Here is a 22,842-nt window from a genome sequence, read left to right as displayed (position 1 = left end):
GACTCCAATAAGTGTCTCCCTTACCCCTTGAATCCACTACTTGCCCCCCATTACAAACATGATAGATTCATCTCAGAACTCCGTTTCTCTAATATCTTCTGAACATAGCCCGATTAGACATACTGTTACAACGAGAGGCCAAAAGGCTAAATGTAAACATCAACACATACACAATTCGGAACTTCCATCTACTTCTGCTAAGGTTAAAAGAAAAAATACCCCTAAGCAGAGCAAGAATGCTATCTGCTCAAAGGGGAAGAAAAGGAAACTGGCAGAGGGTGTATGTGAGTTGGGCAGTCCAATTAAGCAGTGTGAAACAGTCAATTTTGCAAATTTACTGCAGGATGATGCTTTTCGGGGTAAATTGAAGTCTATCTTGTTAACTGTTCTGGAACCCATCCATTTAAAAATCTCTAACATAGAATCTCGGTTATCAAAGATAGAGGAGTGGTTGCAAGGCACCCATCAACTGGCACAGTCTGCCTCCTCCAATCCAGTAGTCTGCACACCATCCGGTATAGGGAAAGAGCCTATTGCGGGCTCATCCTCTAATATGGCAATTTTAGAGCAAACTAGGAATAGGGCCGTGAATTCTATTATAACTACCAATCGCCCTGACTGCCTTGAAAGCAGGGTAATTGCAGGGGGGAAGGAAGGGGGAAGCACTGATGTTGCCATCACTGACAAAAACCAGCGGAGATGTCACGAGATTCCTTATGATTCTTCACAAAATTTAAATTTCCCCCAGAAGCAACCCCGTATACGGTGGTTCTGTCCAATGTCCCCCAACTGGCTACTAATGTGTTTGAACACTGGTCAACCTTAAGGAATAAGGCTCTTCATTTTTTGACTTCTAGGACAGGTCTGTTGGAATGCCTCTTCTCGGAATTCAAAATGGTTCGCAGGATCGGATGGGTTGGCCCCTCCCCTAAACTGTCAAGAGGAGATTGCGTTGTTATAACCTTTAGGGCACCACATCTGGTACGCACCATCATAGCGAGGGGACGGAATGGGCCGGTTACCTCACACAATATAAATATTCTACCTCTAGGATATTTCTATCACCCCTTAGAACCTGCACTGAATCCAGACCTCAAACGTGCTCCAGAGGGATACTGGGAAATAAGGCAGCCTAGCCACTACTTACCTACTTTTAATCATTTTGAGGTCTTCAGTGGTCTGGAGAATAATGGTTGGCTTAACCATGTGCCCTGTTTTAAATCCAAGGAATGGAATGGAAGTGGTGATTCACAGAGTCCGGATGACAAGAAGGTCACATTGACCCATGACCCTGGTAACGAGCTTTTACCTAGTAATCACGTCAGTTGTAATGATCCACCTCAATTTGTACATTTTACCATGGCTCTAACCGAGGATGTAAACTCTCTCTTACCCCTTTCACTTGCTGATGAGCATCAGGTTTGTCGAATCGTATCCTGGAACACCGCTGGTATTCGTTCCAAACTAAATGCACAATTATGGTGGGACTTTGTCCGACCTCATGAAGTCCTTTGTTTCCAGGAGACCTGGATTAAGGAAGCCATTCATTTAAATGGGTACAGGACGTACCACATTCCTGCTGTTGAATGCAGGGGTGGTAGAGCAAAGGGTGGTCTGTGTGTGTATGTGTCGAATACACTAAGCTTGAACTTGATTACTGAGCTTGCTAGTGACTCTTACCATCAATTGCTCGTACTGGATTTTGACTCAACAGATTCATTTCAAAAATCGTACTTGCCTGCTGGAACCTGCCTGTTACCTGTGTGTCTTCCTGGCGCCTTGAGACTCTTGAGCGCCCACTTCCTTGAAGCGCTACCTCTCGCAGGACCCGCTCCGCGGGTCCCGCTTCGTGGCGCTTGTCGTTTGGAGTGCGCAGAGGAGGGGAACTTTGTACGGACTGTGCTGGCGATAGGAGCTGCAAGGCTGCGAGCGTGTTGGTCGCTGAACTCCAAGTTCCAGGAGTCCCTGCTGCTGACCCGCCCGAGTCACCTGGGCCGCTCTCCCTGTCAGCCACGCCCCCTGTGTCAAAGCTATAAGCCGGATTTGCTGCCTTCGTGAGTTTCATTCATTTAAAAAATCGTACTTGCCTGCTGGAACCTGCCTGTTACCTGTGTGTCTTCCTGGCGCCTTGAGACTCTTGAGCGCCCACTTCCTTGAAGCGCTACCTCTCGCAGGACCCGCTCCGCGGGTCCCGCTTCGTGGCGCTTGTCGTTTGGAGTGCGCAGAGGAGGGGAACTTTGTACGGACTGTGCTGGCGATAGGAGCTGCAGGGCTGCGAGCGTGTTGGTCGCTGAACTCCAAGTTCCAGGAGTCCCTGCTGCTGACCCGCCCGAGTCACCTGGGCCGCTCTCCCTGTCAGCCACGCCCCCTGTGTCAAAGCTATAAGCCGGATTTGCTGCCTTCGTGAGTTTCATTCATTTCAAAAATCGTACTTGCCTGCTGGAACCTGCCTGTTACCTGTGTGTCTTCCTGGCGCCTTGAGACTCTTGAGCGCCCACTTCCTTGAAGCGCTACCTCTCGCAGGACCCGCTCCGCGGGTCCCGCTTCGTGGCGCTTGTCGTTTGGAGTGCGCAGAGGAGGGGAACTTTGTACGGACTGTGCTGGCGATAGGAGCTGCAGGGCTGCGAGCGTGTTGGTCGCTGAACTCCAAGTTCCAGGAGTCCCTGCTGCTGACCCGCCCGAGTCACCTGGGCCGCTCTCCCTGTCAGACACGCCCCTCAGACATTAGACTCCTATAAACCACGCACAGCACTTCCGCTACGCGGGAGCGCGCGGGAAGCGCCCGGGAGAAGCCCGGGACAAGGGCGGGACCGTCTGTGGCCGTCCGGGGCCGAAGGAGGCCGGGGCTGGGCCCTGTCCCCTTATTATTAGCCCAAAATCGACTGTTTTGACTCTGGACTCTATTCTTAATATCGTAAGAGTGTTTTAATATTGGTATTGTTTTATATAGTGTATTATATATATTGTGGTAAATTTTAAATTATCATGACGGCAAAAAAACTCCACTCTGGCAGAGTTATAATGGGAAGGTCAGGCTCTAAGACAAAATCGAATCCCCTGAGGAATAAAATTAATTCCTCTATGCAATTGAAAGGGCAATGTCAACTTTTCAGTTTATGTGAAAGGGGAAAGGAAAAAATAGTATCGGATGTTTCCAATACTGATAAAATACTCGAGGCAGTTCCTTCCCTTACTAAGGATAAGAACAATCTGATGGAAGTTTCTGCCTTGTTCCATCAGGATAACTGTCCCTCTGAGATAGTGAAGGAGCTGCCTCCGGCAATAACAACTTTGCATAGGAAAATATTTACTCATCCTGTGGTTTCTGAACTTTTTAATTCAAATACTTGCAATGTTTCTTCAAAAACGATGGTTTCTCTTTTGCCAAAATCACCGCATCTGATTACAGAGCAGTCTCCGATTGCTCCTGACCTATCCTCCACTCCGGTAATCCCGGTGGGTGATTTTACTTTACCAGACATTGATCTAATGCCCCTTAAAAAGCACTTGGAAGTTAGTCCTGCCGATTGCATGATTAAAACAAATTCTGAAGAAGTTCTTTTAGTCTCTGATCATCATCCTCATAATAGTACTCCTTCAAATAAATCTGATTTTATTTTACAACAATTAAATCTTACCTCATGTTCGGGCACTAATTTGGATAATGTTCCTGCGGGTACTCCCACTATTGACGATGATGTGATCTCCAAAACCTTATTTTCTCTAGAGTTTTTATTATCGTCAATTCTGCGTTTACTGGAAAAATTCGTGGGTGGGTCTGATTGCGTTTTGGATACGGTAACTCATATCCTAAGAGTGCTTTTACTTAATCAAGGTGATCCAGTGTCTGAGAAAGTTCCTGAGCCCGATAGAACCTTTTTAAATCCGAGGGAAACTAAAAAGCTTTCAAGTGAAATGGAGACGTTATAACCTGTACAAATGGTGCAACCTCTCATTCCTCCCATTCCTGATGGTCAGATAATAAACATGCCTGTGTCAACTCCAGCAAAGCCTAATATCAACAATGTTGCTTTTGCTGGGGGAAATTGTATCGCTATCTTGGATGAAGACATAGTATCTTCTACGGTCCCCATTGAAATGCAAAATGTGGAAGTACCTCCTATGTTTCCTATATTCAATGTCCACACTGAAAAAGTTGAAGTAGCTTGCAATGTTTCATATACTACTGGTGAAAAAGTAGTGACTAACAAGCATAAAAAGAATAGATTAAAAAAGGAAACTGATCCGAAGGATTTGTAAGAAAAAACAGAGGAAGCTTGTGTTTGAAAATGATCTGGAGGCGCAGGTGGAGCTTGTCGGCCTCAGTGAATCATCTATTATTCTATCTGATGATATAACTGTTCCTCCTTCTGAGGCAAACCCTGCTGGTGGTGTCGATTCTGAGGGATCTAAGAATCAATTTCTTCCCATAGAGTCTGCAGTACCAGTAAAGGTGCATTCGCTTGTTCTTGACCCCCTAGCTGGGCCTTTTCAGGTTTCTTCCGCAAATGTACTTCCTATTTGTTTGCCTAAACGAGAAAAAGTAAATGTAGATACTGATTTTTTAGATTTTGTTCCTCTTTTTGACACGGACCTAATCTTAAACAGATCGGCTCTTCTTAAATGTTTTAGTGAGATCGAAAGTTTAAGGCTAATTCAGACTGTGGACTTGGCCTCAGTACTATTGTTAGATTCAAATACAGGGAAAATTGCAAGGGTCAGGTTCCACTCTAAATTGGTTTTGAACCATATCTTTCATTGGGCAGAGGAATTGCAAATTAGAGGGATAGATGTGTCACCTCATTTTATGAAAGATTCGAATGACAATCTATTTTCTAAACATTTGGCAACTTATGGTGCTAGCTCGAATTCCTCTGTTTGGTCATCAGCTAAAACTGAGGATTTAAAAATACGGGTATCTAAAAATGAACGCCAAGTTTTGTATAAAAATCCCTCTCCTACCAAACGAATGTTAACGGATGACAACTTCAAATGGAGTTGGTTGCCTGGCGTTCTCTCTAGTAAACCCCCCTCCTCTCTTAAACCCCATTCAAATTTTTAACAAAGAGTTGAAATTAATTTCCTGGAACATTGCTGGCATCAAGAACGCACAGGAAAAACTGACATATTTATCTTGCTTAGATGTTGACATAGTTTGTCTGCAAGAAACCTGGGTCGATGGAAAATTACTGTTAAATAAAGATTACCTAGTATTTGATGGCAGTGCAGTTCCCTCTAGGAGAGGTCATGCAAAGGGGGGAATTGCCTTCTTACTTACTAATAAAATTAACTGGAATTTTACTTAATATTTAGAGCCAAATAAAATGTTTCAGGTATTAACTTTGAAAAATCTGTTTTTTGATTGTCCTACTAAATTGCTTATTCTAATTAATATCTACATTCCCCCGGATACTAAATTCAATGTGGGTTTAAAGTTACTCTTCTCCTTTTTGGCTAAGGTTATGGATGCTGCTCCCGCCCGATATATATTGTTAGTAGGGGACCTTAATTGTAAGATCTCTAATTTTGGTCTTGATCTATTCAGAAATAAACTTAGGGAAGAATCTCTCCAAATCCCCCAAGCCGAGTTCCCTATGAATATCAGAACCAACAAGAGAGGAAAATTAATTTTGGAAGGTCTTTCTAAGGTGGATTGTCTAATTATAAATGGTAGACTCCCCTCTGATATTCCTGCAGCTTATACACATAAATCAAAAAATGGAGAGTCAATAATCGATTATGTAGTGTCAGACAGTTCCTTCTTTTCTTATATGAAGGATGTCTCGGTCGTTGACTCTGATTTAAGTGACCATAAGATTTTGATTATTACAGCTGCTCTTAGGCCTCCTCTGGCTGACCCTTGGCATCTAGACTCCGATGCGGTGAATTTTAGTGCCAATTCTGGGAGATGCTATTGGAATTTACGGACTTGTGATGGGTTGTTGAGAATCCTAACATCTACCATTGAGAATCTGCCCCAATGGGAGGGGAGGGAGTTCCTAAGTTTTGTAGATTTCCTGAATTTGGTAACCACATTAGCAAGGAAAGCCCCTACCAGTAAAAAACTAAGAATATCACCTGAACCTCTTCGGAAATTAAACACTGAAATAAATAAACTAATAAGGGGACAATATTTATCCTTTAATCAGGAAAGGCATCATTTATTAACTCTGTTAAAGAGAAGGAGATCAAGGATGAAGGCAAGATTGAGAAGAGATAAAGTGGACTCCTTATGGATCAAACTCCGGGAGTCATCCTTTAAGGGTCAAGCCAGATTATTCTGGTCCCTGATAGGCAAAGGTTGTGGCACTAGATCTTGCTCCACTGCAATTGCCATAGACAAGCAAATCTGGGTCCACTATATTGAGCTTTTATATAGCAGTAATAACTCGCAACGGAACATCACCCCTTTTATTGCGTCCTCTACTCCATTCGACCCCCCGTCTGAAAAAGACATCGAATTAGCTATTAAAGATATGCGCTCTTCTGGCGCGATGGGGCCGGCTGAGGTTCCCATCTCTGTATTAAAACAGCAGAGTAAACTATGGAGCAAAATTCTTTTTCCGGTGTTTCGGTACTGCTTTTCTAGCGGCACTGTCCCTTTATCTTGGAAAGGGAGTATTTTGATTCCGTTATTCAAAAAAGGGAACAGAGCTCTTCCTCAAAATTACAGACAAATCGTCTTACTAGATGCCATAGGCAAGGTCTTTTCAAAATGTCTCCTTAAACTTATAAACGATTGGGTGGCAAGGGCTTCTATCTTGCCCTTTGAACAAACAGGTTTCAGGAAAAAACACGGTACCCTGGATAATTTAACTGCATTCCAGGTTATATCGGAGAAATATGTTAAAGTCCGTGGAGGTCGAATTTATGGAGCATTTATCGACTTCTCCACGGCTTTTGACAAAGTAGATAGAACACTACTGTGGGGAAAGCTATGTGATTTAGGGATGCCTCCTTTTCTTATTAAAATAATTCAGGCCTTGCACTCTGACACTTGGTGCAGAGTGTTGATGGGTGGGGAAAGAGGACTATCCAGAATTATTCCCACAGCGAATGGGTTAAAGCAAGGTTGCCTACTGGCTCCTCTGCTATTCTCCCTTTATATAGCGGACTTACCCAAGGTGCTCTCTGATAGTACAGGTATTGCCCCATCCTTAGGGGGCTCCCCAATTGTGTGTTTCATGTATGCCGATGACATTTTAATACTCGACCTAACGCCTAATGGGCTGAATAATCGTTTGCAAGCTTTACATAAGTTTGCCGAAAAACATTATCTACTAATAAACATTACTAAAAGTAAAGTGATGTGTGTGTCTGGTAGGAAGAGACCTACATTTGTGAATTTCTCATGGACAGTGGGGGGTCAAAAATTGGAAGTTGTGAAGTCCTATACCTTTTTAGGTAAAATTGTTATGAGCAATTTATCGGAAAAAGCCCATATAGCCAATAACATCCGGAAAGCTATTGTGCAGGGCAAGAGTCTGATATCCCTGTATAAGGCCATAGGCAAAAGACATTTCTCGATATTACTAGATGTTTATCGAGCTAAAATTCCTGCCTTTCTACTCTATGGTATAGAGTTAACGGATATAAAAAGTTGGAGCTTTTTAGACTCCACGGAAGGAAAAATCTTGCGTAGCCTCCTGTCTGTCAATACAGCTAGCTCTACAGCTGCTCTCAGACAGGAATTCGGTCTACGAAGTTGCTGGGTTCAAGGTTTAGTGGGGATAGTTCGCTGGGTGTTTTGCTTAGCAAAGAGTGAACCAGGTATGATAAGACATTTAATAAAAAATGAGTTGCTGGGTCTCCTTAATGACTATTCTTTAATTATAAAGATTTTTAGATATGCGGCGAGCCAACTACAACTGGATGAAATTACTTTATTCTCTTTATCGTCATATCAATTAAAAACCCTTTTGAAAGTTACTTCGTGGGAACTACGGTTTAGACTAGATAGAGAGCTTCGAATTTTGAAAAAGGGTATTAATCCAGCTATTGATTCTTGTCTGATGAGGAAAGCTCAACCCTATGTTCAATGGAATATACCCCATGGTGTGAAGCGCCTTATATTTCTAGTAAGACAAGATTTACTCCCTTTGAAATCGCTCCAATCCAGATGGTATGGCTCTTCCGCGGCTTGTGAATATTGTCACGTAAAAACTCTAGACTTACTGCATGTAGTGTTTGTCTGCCCAGCTCTAATGTCATTTAGACGTAAATGGCTAAGATCTATCTGTTTGCAATTGAATGTCTTGTCTGCCTCTGATTTTATTTCTGCTATGATGATTCCCCCTAATGAAGTATTTTGCTGTAAATTATATAGATTCTTTAAATGTTTTTTGAAGGTATATTAAGGAGGCATTAATAGAGATTTTGTGTAATTTTGCCTATCTGATGTTTGTTTTATCATACTCTGTATTTCTCTTATAAATTTTTATTTGGGATTTGTTTGAATGTATACCTTGTGTATTTTTATGTGGACCTCGTAAGAGTTCCGTAATCATAAATAAATAAATTGAAATTGAAATTGAATTGACTCAACATTTTCTATAGTTATGGTTAACTTTTATAACAATATCCCCTCAGGCTTACAGCACACCGTATTCAAGAACATGCATAAATCACTGTGTCTGTTAAGCAAAAGTAAAAGGAAAGATATCATGTTATTTCTGGTGGGGGGTTTTAATTGTACAATGTGTGTTAATGCTGGGACCAATCTTTGTGGGGCTTTATGTGAAGATGGTGTTTGTTCCCTACACTTTAATCACTCTGTTCTAGGGGACCAACTGAATGAACGTATTAATAGTTTTTATCTTGGTTTTGTCAACGAATTATGTTCACCACCCGTCCCCATGACAACAACTTTTAGCGGTCGGGGTTGTTGCTCCACCATTGATTTTATGTTGGCCTCTAGCAGTTATGCTTCTAGACTTCACTCCTTTCATGTCTCCGATAATTCACTCAGCGACCATTTCCCGCTCTGTCTAACAGTCACATTGCCGTCCAAGAATGTTGTAGATAACAATAAAAAAGACCGGCTGCTAGAGAATGTATCCATTGCCAGTACTAACGGTTACTCTCTGCGTTGGGCAATGGTGAATCAGACAGAGATGCTTAAACAAATTATCGTTAAATCTTTCATAGATATAGAGACATGCCTTAACGAAGACACTACTCCTGCGGTATTATTAGTGTCTTTTCAGAAGATAACTAAGGTAATTAGGGAATGTCTTAGTAGACAACGTAAGAGCAAGAGGGCACAGAGGGGGTGGTTCGATTCAAAGTGTACTAAATTACACTTGTTGTTAAAAAAAAGAACTTCACAGGAAACCAAGGATCGCCTCAGAAGTTAAGAGAGTTAGACAAGCCTATAACCAAGTGCTGAAATACAGGAAGAACATACTAACGGACGAGGCCTGGGAGGCTCTTCACTTAGCCTCAGTAACCAATGACAGTGCAGGCTTCTGGAAGGTAATCAGAACACCCTTCTTATCCAGCAATACTATAGAGTCAGCTATCCCGGAAAATCAGTGTATAGAGCATTTTACCCAGGTGTATGGGGGAGTTGAAACTTCAGTAGGGATTCAAGTTATAAGTGATTCTCTCCATTCTATGTTCTTAGCTTTTACCCTGGAGGAAGTTGAGAGGGCCTTACATGCCAGTCAGGGCGGAAAGGCTCCTGGACCAGACGGAGTCCCCATTGATTTGTTTAAATCAATTACATCTTTTTGGGGGCCTCTTCTTGTGCAGGTCCTCAATGCGAGTTGTAACGCTGGAGTCCTACCGACCTGGGTTGAGTCTGTAATCGTTCCTATCTTCAAAAAAGGAGATAGGAACGACCCGGGCTGTTACAGACCGATTTCCCTACTGGATTCCATCCCGAAGGTTGCAGTTCGGGTTGTATTAGAGCGTTTACTTGATTGGGCTGATGATAACTCGATCCTATCTGACCTGCAATATGGATTCAGAGATGGACTAGGGACAGTAGAACAGGGTGTGAATCTCTCCTTATTGGTGGGCAAATATACGAGGGCCAAGAAAGGGAACTTGTTTTTATCTTTCGTGGACCTTTCAGCCGCGTTTGACTGTGTGGTCCACTCGAAATTATGGAAACTGTTGGGAGATCTGGGGGTTGATGTAAAAATTATTTATTTTCTTTAAAGTTTTTATTCTGACGCCAAGGCACGCGTACGATACAGTGTAAAGGGCGAGTGTACAGCCGCATTCCCGATTAAGGTGGAGTCAGGCAGGGTTTTGTCCTGGCCCCTTTCCTTTTTAACTTTTACATAAACGGGCTTGAGGAAGCCCTATGTAAAGATACCCAGGACTTTCCTCAGATAAATGGTCGCCCAATACCAGCCCTACTATATGCCGATGCCGCTGTTCTAATGTCACGTACTTAGGTGGGACTGCAACAAGTCGTGGACAGTTTTACCCTTTTTATGAAAAACTTGGGCCTAAGGGTTAATTCCACCAAAACTTTTATTATGCATTGTGGCACTGGTTTTAGGATTAACAAAGATATTTTTATTGAAGGTAAAAGGATTGAGGTTACTAAAAAGTTCTCCTATCGAGTATCCTTTTTTCCCAGAACGATTCCTGGGTACAAGCAGTGGCTGCTAAAAAATTTGCCCTCTTACGTTCTACATCTGCACTCATTATCTTCACCAGGAAGCTTGGCAAGCGACCACCAGAAGAACTAATCAAAGTATATAAGGCTAAATGTGTTTTTGCTGCACTTTACGGGAGTGGAATATGGGGTTTTGCTGATCTTTCCCCTCTACAGATAGCTGAAAACTCCTTTTTAAAATACATTTTAGCCGTACAGAAAAGTACTTCAGGATGTGTCTGCCATGCTGAACTGGGTATTCAGTTAATCTCCGACTCAATTAGGATAGAGCCTGTGCTATTATTGCACAGGCTGTGGACGAAACTCCAAACTAAATAAATAGAGATATCCTATCAGACATTTTGAAATTGGAAGGAGCCATGAAGATTCCCTGGCTGAGATATGTGCATAACTTTTTTAAAGATATGGGACAGTTACATTATTACACGAATCCCTCTTCTTTTGAATCAGTATCCAGAAAGGACTTGAGAAGAGAGTGTTTAATGTTGCTTGATACCCAGAGAATGATGGTAGAGATCTTAAAGCCCTCTGTCCTCCATCATCAATTAATTTTAACAACGTTTAATATTCAACCCTATCTGTCTTTCGTCCCAGGAGCCTACAATAGATTTTTATTAACCCGCTTTAGGCTGGGGACCTTCCATAGCTTAGTTACTTTCCCTGCCATGAATGATTGGTCACTTGATCTTCAACCTTGTCCTTGTGACTCTGTCTCCCCCCAATCTATGATTCATGTTATTTTATTTTGTAAATTTTACTCCAGTGATAGGCAGATGTTTTTAGTCCCTTTTACAAGGAAATCTGGATTACGACAATGTCGCCCGGCACTGTAACTTTTACAGTTATTAGTTGATGTAAACTGTGTTCTGAGAATTTTATCCTTTCTGAAAAAAGTACTTTACCAAAGGAAACTTATGGCCATTTGAATGCTTACTTTGCACAGTAACGATGGTCAAAATGTTAGGATTCACACTGTAATTTTTTTATTTCATTATGTATAATGTTATTATTATGGCTTTTATGGAATTGGTCTTGTATGAATTGTTTGTATGCTTTTATGATTGCTTCAACAATCGAATAAAGCTTTCTTGACTTGACTTGACTAGTCACTCATGTTACCCTGCGTGATGTTGTGTACGTCAAGGGCATAGTTACACCGAGATCGGACTTTGCTCAAAGCACATCTTCCAGAGAGGGAGTCAACGGAGTGTGTTTTAATGAATGGCTTATTTATGCATTGTGGATTACTGATATTGTAAATGTGGCGTGCTGGTGTGATGTGGTGTGTCCACATCCCAAAAGTCATGCACACATTGTTCCATAACTCCCCTATCCTTTATACCCCCGACCACTACGGCGCCAGAATCAAAACATAATCAGTTGTTTGAGCACTCACTGTTCATCTTTTTGTCAGCTTCAGTGAGTCAATGGAAATGCTCAGAACAAGTGCCATGATGTAAAGGCATTTTCACATGACACAAATTTGTAAAAGATGTTCAGAAACCAGAGAAGTGTTTCCCCTGTTATATGACAGTCAGTACCGTGCATGTGACACAGTGTTTGATTAAGTAAATCAGAGGAACGATACCGATGAGGTTCAGGGAAAATAAATATTTCAGTGTTTATAAAATTGATTTGAATGCATGTATTGTATTGCTTCGGAGAGAATTTTCGAATAGTGCATTTTAAAATTTCTTTCATTTTTTTGGGTCAGGTTTCACATCCTCTACAGTCCTGGCTGGTGTACTGAGAAGTGTACTGGTCTTCCAAGTGCTCGTTAGTGCTGGACAGACCCTTCATAACCAGATGTTTCAATCCATTCTACGCGCTCCTGTCCTATTTTTTGACAGAAACCCAATTGGTAAGCTATTTAAGTAGACAAATCATAAGATTGTGAATGATAGAAAATGTCACATATACTTAGCTATTATTCATGCAGGCCTAGTTTTTGATTTCTGCAGATTACCATTCGCATGGGACATCCTGTTCCCTTATGTGGCTCTATAAGGCTGCTTGAAATGTGCTTTGAAAGAAGCATAGGAAGTATACACTATTTTCAAAATGGTTTGTTAGGTACCAACATTTAGGGAACTAAGAAGGCTACATAAAGTTGGGTATGATGGTGCTTTAGTCTCCCTAGCAGGAAACAATTGTTTCCCATTTTCTTTAGATGTTCCCAATCTCTGTATTTTGTGTTTTACATCTCACCTTCGTGGTAGAATCATTACTAGTTAAATGCCTCGCGGCTATGGTTAATACCTTTTAAAAAGATCCTTGGCACACAGCTTTCAGTTAGTGTTCTTTTATTCAAAGTTTTGCTGCAGGGAGTAGAAACAAGTGTTTCGCAAGAATTTTACATTTTCGAGAAGACATCCACACGGTTCTGCAAAACTGAAATTCTGATCACTGTGTCTTGTTATACAGGAGCTTCACTTTTAAGCCTCTTCATGCGCAATATGATTTGCGGAAAAAATGTCGTTCAGAGGATACATATATATATATATATATATATATTCACTGAAAAAAACATAGGTTATAGACCATATATAGTTAGGAATTAGCATTTACAAAACCTTGAAAATTCACTGAAAAAACCATAGGTTATAGACCATATATAGTTAGGAATTAGCATTTAAAAAACCTTATTTTACTCACACAAAACCATTGAAATTCCATATATAGTTAGTTGCACTAACTATATATCGCGCACCCGCAATCCACTGCTGATCATGTCACATATTACATCATTCATGACATGGTCAGTGACATCACTGATGACATCACTGATGACATCTCAAATGACATCACTGATGACATCACTGATGACATCTCATTTGACATCATTCTTGTGCTAATACGATAAACCTCTTCAGACTCTAATATAACCTTAGATACACTCAGTGTATACAGACACTCACACACTGACATCTCAAATGACATCACTGATGACATCACTGATGACATCTCAAATGACATCACTGATGACATCTCAAATGACATCACTGATAACATCTCAAATGACATCACTGATGACATCACTGATGACATCATCCAGTGACTGTGTGTTTCTGTGAAGTTTAAATATGTTTTACATATTGAAGAATGAGTAGATGTATAAGTGTCTGGACGAAGGATTTAGTAGGTGCATGACTGAATGTATGAGTGAGTGATTAAATGTGTCTCACTGAGTGCATGGGTTAGTGACTAAACTGTCTTAATTTGTGCATCATTATGTCTGTTGTTCTGTAAACTGCTGCATGTGTTGATCATTAGCTATACGAGAGGCTATATGTGTTATTAATTGGTTGCCCAAGTATTTCTATGGCAGATTGAGTTTGTGTGGGGGTGGCTGGAAGGTGTGTGACTCTATGCATAGATGTGTGAGCAGTTTATTCACTAGGTGTATGAGTTCAAGACTGCATGTGGAAACAGCTACATGGGCAGTTGACTGTGTGCATGAGTGTATTGATGAGTGAATGGATATCTCAATGCTACATGTCATAGTAAGTACATATGTTAAACACAGTACATGTGAGAGTTGGCATATATAAATAACTGTGCATGACAGCCACTGAATGAGTGAGTGGTTGTATCGATCATTGTGAACTTGTATCAGGGATTGTATAAGAGAGTAAATATGTGTTAGTATATGTTTCAATAAGTAAGGTGTGTTTAACTGTATAGTTGAAGAAATGGAGGTGAGATTGTTTCTTTGCATGACTGACTGGGTGTGTGAGTAACTCCATGGATGAGTGGCAGTGTGTGAGTGTCTGTATACACTGAGTGTATCTAAGGTTATATTAGAGTCTGAAGAGGTTTATCGTATTAGCACAAGAATGATGTCAAATGAGATGTCATCAGTGATGTCATCAGTGATGTCATTTGAGATGTCATCAGTGATGTCATCAGTGATGTCACTGACCATGTCATGAATGATGTAATATGTGACATGATCAGCAGTGGATTGCGGGTGCGCGATATATAGTTAGTGCAACTAACTATATATGGAATTTCAATGGTTTTGTGTGAGTAAAATAAGGTTTTTTAAATGCAAATTCCTAACTATATATGGTCTATAACCTATGGTTTTTTCAGTGAATTTTCAAGGTTTTGTAAATGCTAATTCCTAACTATATATGGTCTATAACCTATGGTTTTTTCAGTGAATTTCAATGGTTTTTTAATAGCAAATATCATAAGCTGTCGAATGTCAAGTACGTGGTAAGTGAAAACATTTTCGTGTTTATGCACACTGATCTGCTTTGAATGGTGCCCCCCCCCCTCATTTCTATTAGGAGTACTCTCTCTTTGCAGATAGTGAAAGGTAGTTAACGCAGGCCTTTGCCCCCGTTGTAATCCGTCGTGCCTGCTTCTCTCTCCATTTGATTGATTGTTATCCAAGTATTTACTATTTTAGAATTAGTTCTCTTTGGTTCATTCTCTATTTACAAACAAACACAGAGTCGCAATACTCTGTTTAGTCTTTGCAGATAACGAAAAATCGTGTAAAAAAAAGAAAAGGAATCGAGCAAAATCAGTAGGCCACTAATGGGATCTCTTTTTGACCTCGCTAAAATAGAAACATTAGGAACAACCCCTCATGACAAATACAAAACTAGTGAGATGAACTGAACTCCACACAATGATGGCTGCAAAACAGCTCGGCTCCGCCACCCACCCCGCCCAAAATAACGATAAAGAGCGGCTGCCATGATTGGTTGCGGAATGGCCACGACGGAGCTACGAAATGGTGCTGCTCTCATGCTAACCCCAGCTTCAGTCTGAAACATCCAGAAACACTGTAGACTACCAATTCGATCAGTTCCGGTAGCGCCCCAATGTAACCCGGTAGAGAAGAACTAGCCCTCCACTCTTTGACTGATGGTTCTTGTTGCCTGTCCCTTCTGTTGTCATTTAACAGAACTATTTAGCCTGCTGAAAGGGGTTGTGTTTCGACCGCTGGTTGGTGGAGACATTTTGACTATATTCTGGACCTGCGTTGTCGCGTAATGCGTCATATGACGCGCCGCGTTAGCGCATCCGGAAGTCATCCGGGGCGCGCAGCGCGTAACGTAAGCATAACAAGTCATGTGACTTGTTAATAAAACTTTTCATTGGTTCATTTTACTTTTCTTATTCTAATGATGAAAGCCTTGGTCATATCACCTAAAAATTACACTTTTAATTACTTCCGAACATTATTTTTTCTTAAATATATGTTATAATGTTCCAGGCTAATGTACTTTCCCGGAAATTTTACAACTGTCCTGCAAGTAAAATATATTCTTTTTACGAGAAAAAGAGCGTTTCTTCGTCCCATGACGGAGCCGTTGAGCAAAAGAGGGTCGACCTGCTGTCTTAGTCGCCGATACGCCTGAATATGAGATTCTTATCGATCACTTTATGTTGCAGGAATAGAAAACACAACAGCCCTTGACCATTTATCTTTACTGCGTTCCTTCGTATTATACCTTTTACCCTTCATGTAATTGGTCTGCTTTATTTCACTTGCCTTTTAATGATTCTAAAACAGTGACTATTATTAAAAACTTTACCAATGTATATACAACTACCATGTTTTCTTTTAAAAACCTTTATTGTGAAAATTTCATTATACAAATACGAGCCTATAACCACGTGGGCCTGCCACGGAGCAAACTGTAATCGTATATGATGAATAGACATTTACACTGTAGAGGAACGTAACGGGCGGGCCATTAGGTTGCAAGAACTAAGGTGTCTAACAGTTACGGAATCGGTGGACGTACATTTTATAATTAAAATACGACAGGGCCAGTTACAATAAAATTATCTAGATATACATTTGCGGGCAAGTACCATGGGTGACGTTAATTCGAACTTTCAACAGTACAGTAATCAATAACACATCAGAACTTAATATCAATAGGGATGTCGAAATATTCAATCAATTCTCGTCCCCGCCCGCCATGTGCTTCAAAACTGCATACGTATCTCGTGATTTCAAGGTTCTGCAACCAGTACACAACAAGGAGTTACGAGTCCCATTTATTCCGGCGCCATTTTGGGCGAGGACGGGCAGGTCCAGGATATAGTCAAAATGTCTCTACCAACCATCGACTATGATGATGTTCATATGCTGTATTTATTAGAGTAACACTCATCTGTCCACATGAAATTAATTTACCACAATCTAAACATGTCATTTTAATCTTTCCAAAGTTCTTCTAAATATTTGGGACCGTTTCCCTTGCCTCTGAAGCTCTCAGTGCCACTTCTTTGATGAATGTACTAGCAGGTCAGGGGTTCTCCTCCAAATCTCTCTTTTATGCAGCACTATAATTAATTGGTGCCACCTCTCCATATGACGATGCATGGTATAGTTACCACAACTATATTTTTTTTCGGTTCCTCTGGAGAGTTCATCGTGGCAGATGAAGCGTGTAACGTACCGGGCATTTACCTTTTTTTGCATGTACAGGAAAGGAAAAAAAAATCGAGCGTCCAAGTTCTAAGGTGTCCCAGGGCCATTTTAGTGGACCAGGCCCAAATCCAAAGAACAGGCCGCCATTTTGAGAGTCCTCTTGCAGCCGCCTGTCGCTGTAGCATCAAGAGCAGCCGAAACTCAGCTGAATGGTAAATGGGCGCCCCACTACATTTCAGCATTGTAGGATGACCACACCAGTACAGCAACTTGCTAGACATCACCTCGGTGCCATCCGGATCTCGGCGCCCCACTGTAGATGAAGTGCCTCTCAACTATGAAACCACCACGGTGACATCCGGATCTTGGCGCGTTGTGCTGCCTTCGGCCTATTCGCACATCGGTCCGCTACTGACGCCATCTCACAGGCTAATGGGGTGACCCACGCCGAGTTTCAGCATTGTAGGATGACCACACCAACTTGCTAGACATCACCTCGGTGCCATCCGAATCTTGGCATCTCAACGCCTAGTGGTATCTTCCATACAGAAAATATTGTTACGCTGCCTTTGGCCCCATTCGCACATCAGTCCGCAACTTAGACATCACCTCGGTGCCATCCGGATCTTGGCATCTCAGCGCCTTGTGGTGTCTTCAAATCAGAAAATATTGTTGCGCTGCCTTTGGCCCCATTCGCACATCGGTCCGCTACTGACGCCATCTCACAGGCCAACGGGGCGCCCCACGCCGACTTTCAACATTGTAGGATGGCCACAGAAGTGCGACAACTTACTAGACACCACCTCGGTGCCATCCGGATCTTGGCGCGTTGTGCTGCCTTCGGCCTATTCGCACATCGGTCCGCTACTGACGCAAACTCACAGGCCAACGGGGCGCCCCACGCCGACTTTCAGCATTGTTGGATGGCCACACCAGTGCGGCAACTTACTAGACACCACCTCGGTGCCATCCGGATCTTGGCGCGTTGTGCTGCCTTCGGCCTATTCGCACATCGGTCCGCTACTGACGCAAACTCACAGGCCAACGGGGCGCCCCACGCCGACTTTCAGCATTGTTGGATGGCCACACCAGTGCGGCAACTTACTAGACACCACCTCGGTGCCATCCGGATCTTGGCGCGTTGTGCTGCCTTCGGCCTATTCGCACATCGGTCCGCTACTGACGCAAACTCACAGGCCAACGGGGCGCCCCACGCCGACTTTCAGCATTGTAGGATGGCCACACCAGTGCTGCAACTTGCTGGACACCACCTCGGTGCCATCCGGATCTTGGCGCATTGTGTTGCCTTCGGCCTATTCGCACATCGGTCCGCTACTGACGCCGCCTCACGTGCCAACGGGGCGCCCCACGCCGACTTTCAGCATTGTAGGATGGCCACCCCAGTGCTGCAACTTGCTGGACACCACCTCGGTGCCATCCGGATCTTGGCGCGTTGTGTTGCCTTCGGCCTATTCGCACATCGGTCCGCTACTGACGCCGCCTCACGTGCCAACGGGGCGCCCCACGCCGACTTTCAGCATTGTAGGATGGCCACACCAGTGCTGCAACTTGCTGGACACCACCTCGGTGCCATCCGGATCTTGGCGCGTTGTGTTGCCTTCGGCCTATTCGCACATCGGTCCGCTACTGACGCCGCCTCACGTGCCAACGGGGCGCCCCACGCCGACTTTCAGCATTGTAGGATGGCCACACCAGTGCTGCAACTTGCTGGACACCACCTCGGTGCCATCCGGATCTTGGCGCGTTGTGTTGCCTTCGGCCTATTCGCACATCGGTCCGCTACTGACGCCGCCTCACGTGCCAACGTATTTTCTCCGCATTTTACACCCTATGCCGCATAACAGGTCATGTGACTTGTTTATAAAACTTTTCATTGGTTCATTTTACTTTTGGTTTCCTAATGATGGAAGGCTTGATCATGTGACCTAAAAACAACACTTTTCATTGGATGAAAACTTTTTTTTTTTCCCAAACGATGAAAGCCCCACCTTGTTTCTGGATGTTTCAGACTGAAGCTGGCATCAGCATGAGAGCACCACCATCTCGTAGCTCAGTCGTGGTCATTCCGCGAGCAATCATGGCAGCCGCTCCCCACCAGAAGCCTGCAGGAGTCGGAGCCCCCAAAACTTTTGATGAATTCTCAAGGCGGAGGGGACGCTTTCGAGAATGGGGTCCAAGACCTAGCAGACAAGCGTCCGATTTCCAAGGTGTCCCAGGGCCATTTCAGTGGACCAGGCCCAAAAAGGAAACAGCCTGCCGCCATTTTGAGAGTCCTGTGACAGCCGCCTATCGCTGCACCGCAAGAGTGGGCGCAACTCAGCTGAATTGCGGCTTTTGACACAGTGGACCAAAAACGGACGGAATGGCAACTGAAACGGTAAAGGGGCGCCCCACTACAACAGATGACACTCCACCTGGAGAGGCCCGTTCACCGCCTCCCCCGGGGCGCCCCGCGCCGTTATTCGGAGCAGCATTGTAGGATACCAAAACCAGTGCGGCAACTTACTGGACATCACCTTGGTGCCATCGTTCTGCTGCCTTGGAACTATTCGCGCAACAGTTTGCTACTGATGACCCACCCCCCGCGACGCCCCATGCCGTTATTTGCTGGGTGGCAACTTACTAGACATCACTTTAGTGTCATCTAGATTTCAGCGCGTTCTGCTGCCTTGGAACTATTCGCACAACAGTTTGCTACTGATGACCCACCCCCCGCGACGCCCCACGCCGGAAATCTGGACGTTGTGCTGCGTTGGGACTATTCGCACAGCCGACCGCTACTTCGTTGTTTTTCCCTAAAAATGTTTATATGTTATTACTATTTTTGTTTTCTTGTATATATTTATAAATTATTAAAGTTTTATAATCTTACTACTTTGTCGGAGTGCTATATATTTTTAATGTGACACATAATTGTAAAAACTTTGATGTACAAAGAGTCATCCCTGGAATCTTCCGCTTCAGGCTCGGTCCCCTCCCCAATCACAATACAGGATGGTTTTCAGATAATAGCAACGCTTCTGCTGTGACGGATCTCATCGAGTGTGGGCCTTGATCTACTATAACTCCTTTGAAGAGGGGTGATTCTTTACAGCTGTGGCCATAAACTACATCTGCAGGGCTAGCTGATACCCTAGGACCAGCCTGGACAATCGGACACAGAGGAAAAGGAGTGTCAGAGGGTGCGGTAGTGAATAGGGCGAAAGGGAGGTGTCGGGCGGGCACAGGGTGTGATTCTCAGGGAAGAGCAGCGCAGATGGGGGGAGGTTTATTACCCATGCATAAGACAGAGAGCGGGGGTGACCACTGCCTGGGGGAGATGCTTGCGAGGGTGGGGAGCCATGCTAAGGATCGACAGCGTGCACAGAGTGGGTCTGGTCAAGGCATCTAAAATGGCTGCCGTGCACGACAAAAGTGTGGCATTTGAAAAAAGACAAGATGGCGCAGACAATGTTTTTCAACACTTCCTGATTTCCTTCGAATCGAACGTTAACAGACGTTGGGGCATATTACCAAAGTTAAGCGATATTTATCCCTAACGATGCTTAGCAACGATTTTTTTACCGTCAGAAATTATCGCAGATAAACCTTGCTATTATCAAGGTTTATCGGAAATACGATAAAAAACGACCACAATGCATTAATATCGCTGAAAACTTAGCGATATTCATGCATTACCGAGCTAATGCTCTTAGCCATGTTATCCACCTCCCATTGGATAACATGGCTAAGAACTGCTCAGGGCAGGTGGTAGCTTTTGGAGATATTCGCGCTTATCTCGAATATTTCCAAAAGTTGATAATAGGAGATAGCGATGTTAGCGACTGTTTCCAGTCGCTAACATCTTGGCATGCCCACTTTGCATGTCATTAGTGATAAATATCACTCACATGCAAAGTGGGGCCCAAGATGGTCGCTATATTCTACTAGCCGTCGCTAACTGGTGTTAGCAACAGCTAGGTAATACACATATAATTTTATCTCCGCGAAGCGGAGCGCTGTTACAGATATATATCTTTTTTTGAACGTTAATTTCTCAAAATCCACTGAAGCACATATATTGAGACCTAGCAAAGGCACATCGGGCTACCAGTCCCTACAATTTTGCCAAGTTTCGTGCAAATCCATTCAGCTGTTCGATCCTACCGAGAGACAAGATGGCGGCCGCTACGGACTGTTTGGAATGTTTACAGACACCGGAGAGCCAATCAGCTTCGCTTCGCAAAGCTCCGTAACGCGAAAAGGACGCGAAGCGGTGCGCTGTTACAGATATATATCTTTTTTTGAACGTTAATTTCTCAAAATCCACTGGAGCACATATATTGAGATCTAGCAAAGGCACATCGGGCTACCAGTCCCTACAATTTTGCCAAGTTTCGTGCAAATCCATTCAGCTGTTCGATTATTATTATTTTTATTTTTTTTTGCCCCGCGGGGCCCTTTTAAAACCTCCACATCAAACCTAGGGGGTGAGCGACAATGTACTATGCCCCCTTATGGTCATTTGCCCCTTCGCTTTGGCCTCCTCTTGTCTCTCGATCCTACCGAGAGACAAGATGGCGGCCGCTACGGACTGTTTGGAATGTTGACAGACGCCGGAGAACCAATCAGCTTCGCTTCACAAAGCTCCGTTGCGCGTAAAGTACGCGTCCTGGGACGCTGCCAGGTCCGCTGTTACAGATATATATCTTTTTTTAAACGTTAATTTCTCAAAATCCACTGGAGCACATATATTGAGACCTACAAAAGGCACATCGGGCTACCAGTCCCTACAATTTTGCCAAGTTTCGTGCAAATCCATTCAGCCGTTCGGGCTAAAAGTGAGGCCAACCGCCCTATGGAAAACTCAATGTTAAAAACACGTTTTGGGACCCCCCTTTTTTCTCGGCCCCCCCTTGACGAACCCCCCCCCAAATTTTCAAGGGCTGCTCAGAAACAAAATGTGCCATTTTCCTGAAAATTTCAGCCAATTCCGTCCACAAACGCCAAAGTTATTAGACATAGAATTTTCAAAAAACCCATAGAGAAAAAATCCTAACTATATATACCTACTGGCGACCGCCAGTAGGTAATATATATATATATATATATATATATATATATATATATATATATATATATATATATATATATATGTATATATATATATATATATATAAGAGAAATCAATCAGATAAAAAAAAGAGCAATTTGGAAATATGTATGCATAAAATCATTTGTAGATAATCTCACGATATGGCATGACACTGAATTATGTTAATCTGCTATAATCCAATTTACATGGTAGCATTATTTTATTGAAAGTGTGTCACAAGGGTTTATTAGTTAAAATATAATTATATATATATAGTGGGAGTTTGATTAGTTTATTTTTACAAATACCAGGGTTCAAAAAAAATTCCAGCACGGCCGACATCGGTTATTATTTTTTGTTTACTACAGAACGACTGAAAGACCATAATAGGCCACAGACACTGTGCTTTTACAAACCACTTTATGTTGTGTTTGCCTGGCGCATGACTGTGTTACACAACTCCGCATTCAAGAACAGTGACGGCATGTGACAAATTTACTACTTTTAGCCTAGTGTAAGGCTGATCCTGAATTGTTTAAATAACACATTCTATTTGAGATTTCTTTTTTTCCTCCTCCAGCAGCTGCACATTCTCTAGTATATTCTCGTGTGTATGAGTGTTACCCCTGTTGTAGTACTGATCCCCCTTACCACTGTCTGGACCTTCCATAGACAAGAAACAATACAAGCAGTAACTCTCCAGCCTGGGCA

General features: G+C 42.9%; 1 protein-coding gene across 1 annotated transcript in view; it reads left to right on the top strand.

The window, feature by feature from the left end:
• The window catches only part of ABCC4 (ATP binding cassette subfamily C member 4 (PEL blood group)), a 1,754,849-nt gene that overhangs the window by 962,844 nt on the left and 769,163 nt on the right, over positions 1-22,842 (top strand). Inside the window, exon 19 of the mRNA XM_078657605.1 lies at positions 12,348-12,494. Coding sequence (XP_078513731.1) covers positions 12,348-12,494 — 147 coding nt within the window. The remainder of the gene's footprint in view (positions 1-12,347; positions 12,495-22,842) is intronic.

This window comes from Lissotriton helveticus, chromosome 8 (assembly GCF_964261635.1).
Source record: "Lissotriton helveticus chromosome 8, aLisHel1.1, whole genome shotgun sequence".
In the NCBI taxonomy this organism is placed as follows: domain Eukaryota; kingdom Metazoa; phylum Chordata; class Amphibia; order Caudata; family Salamandridae; genus Lissotriton; species Lissotriton helveticus.
The sequence above is the reverse complement of the archived record's forward strand: the minus strand, read 5'-3'. Positions and strand labels throughout refer to the sequence as shown.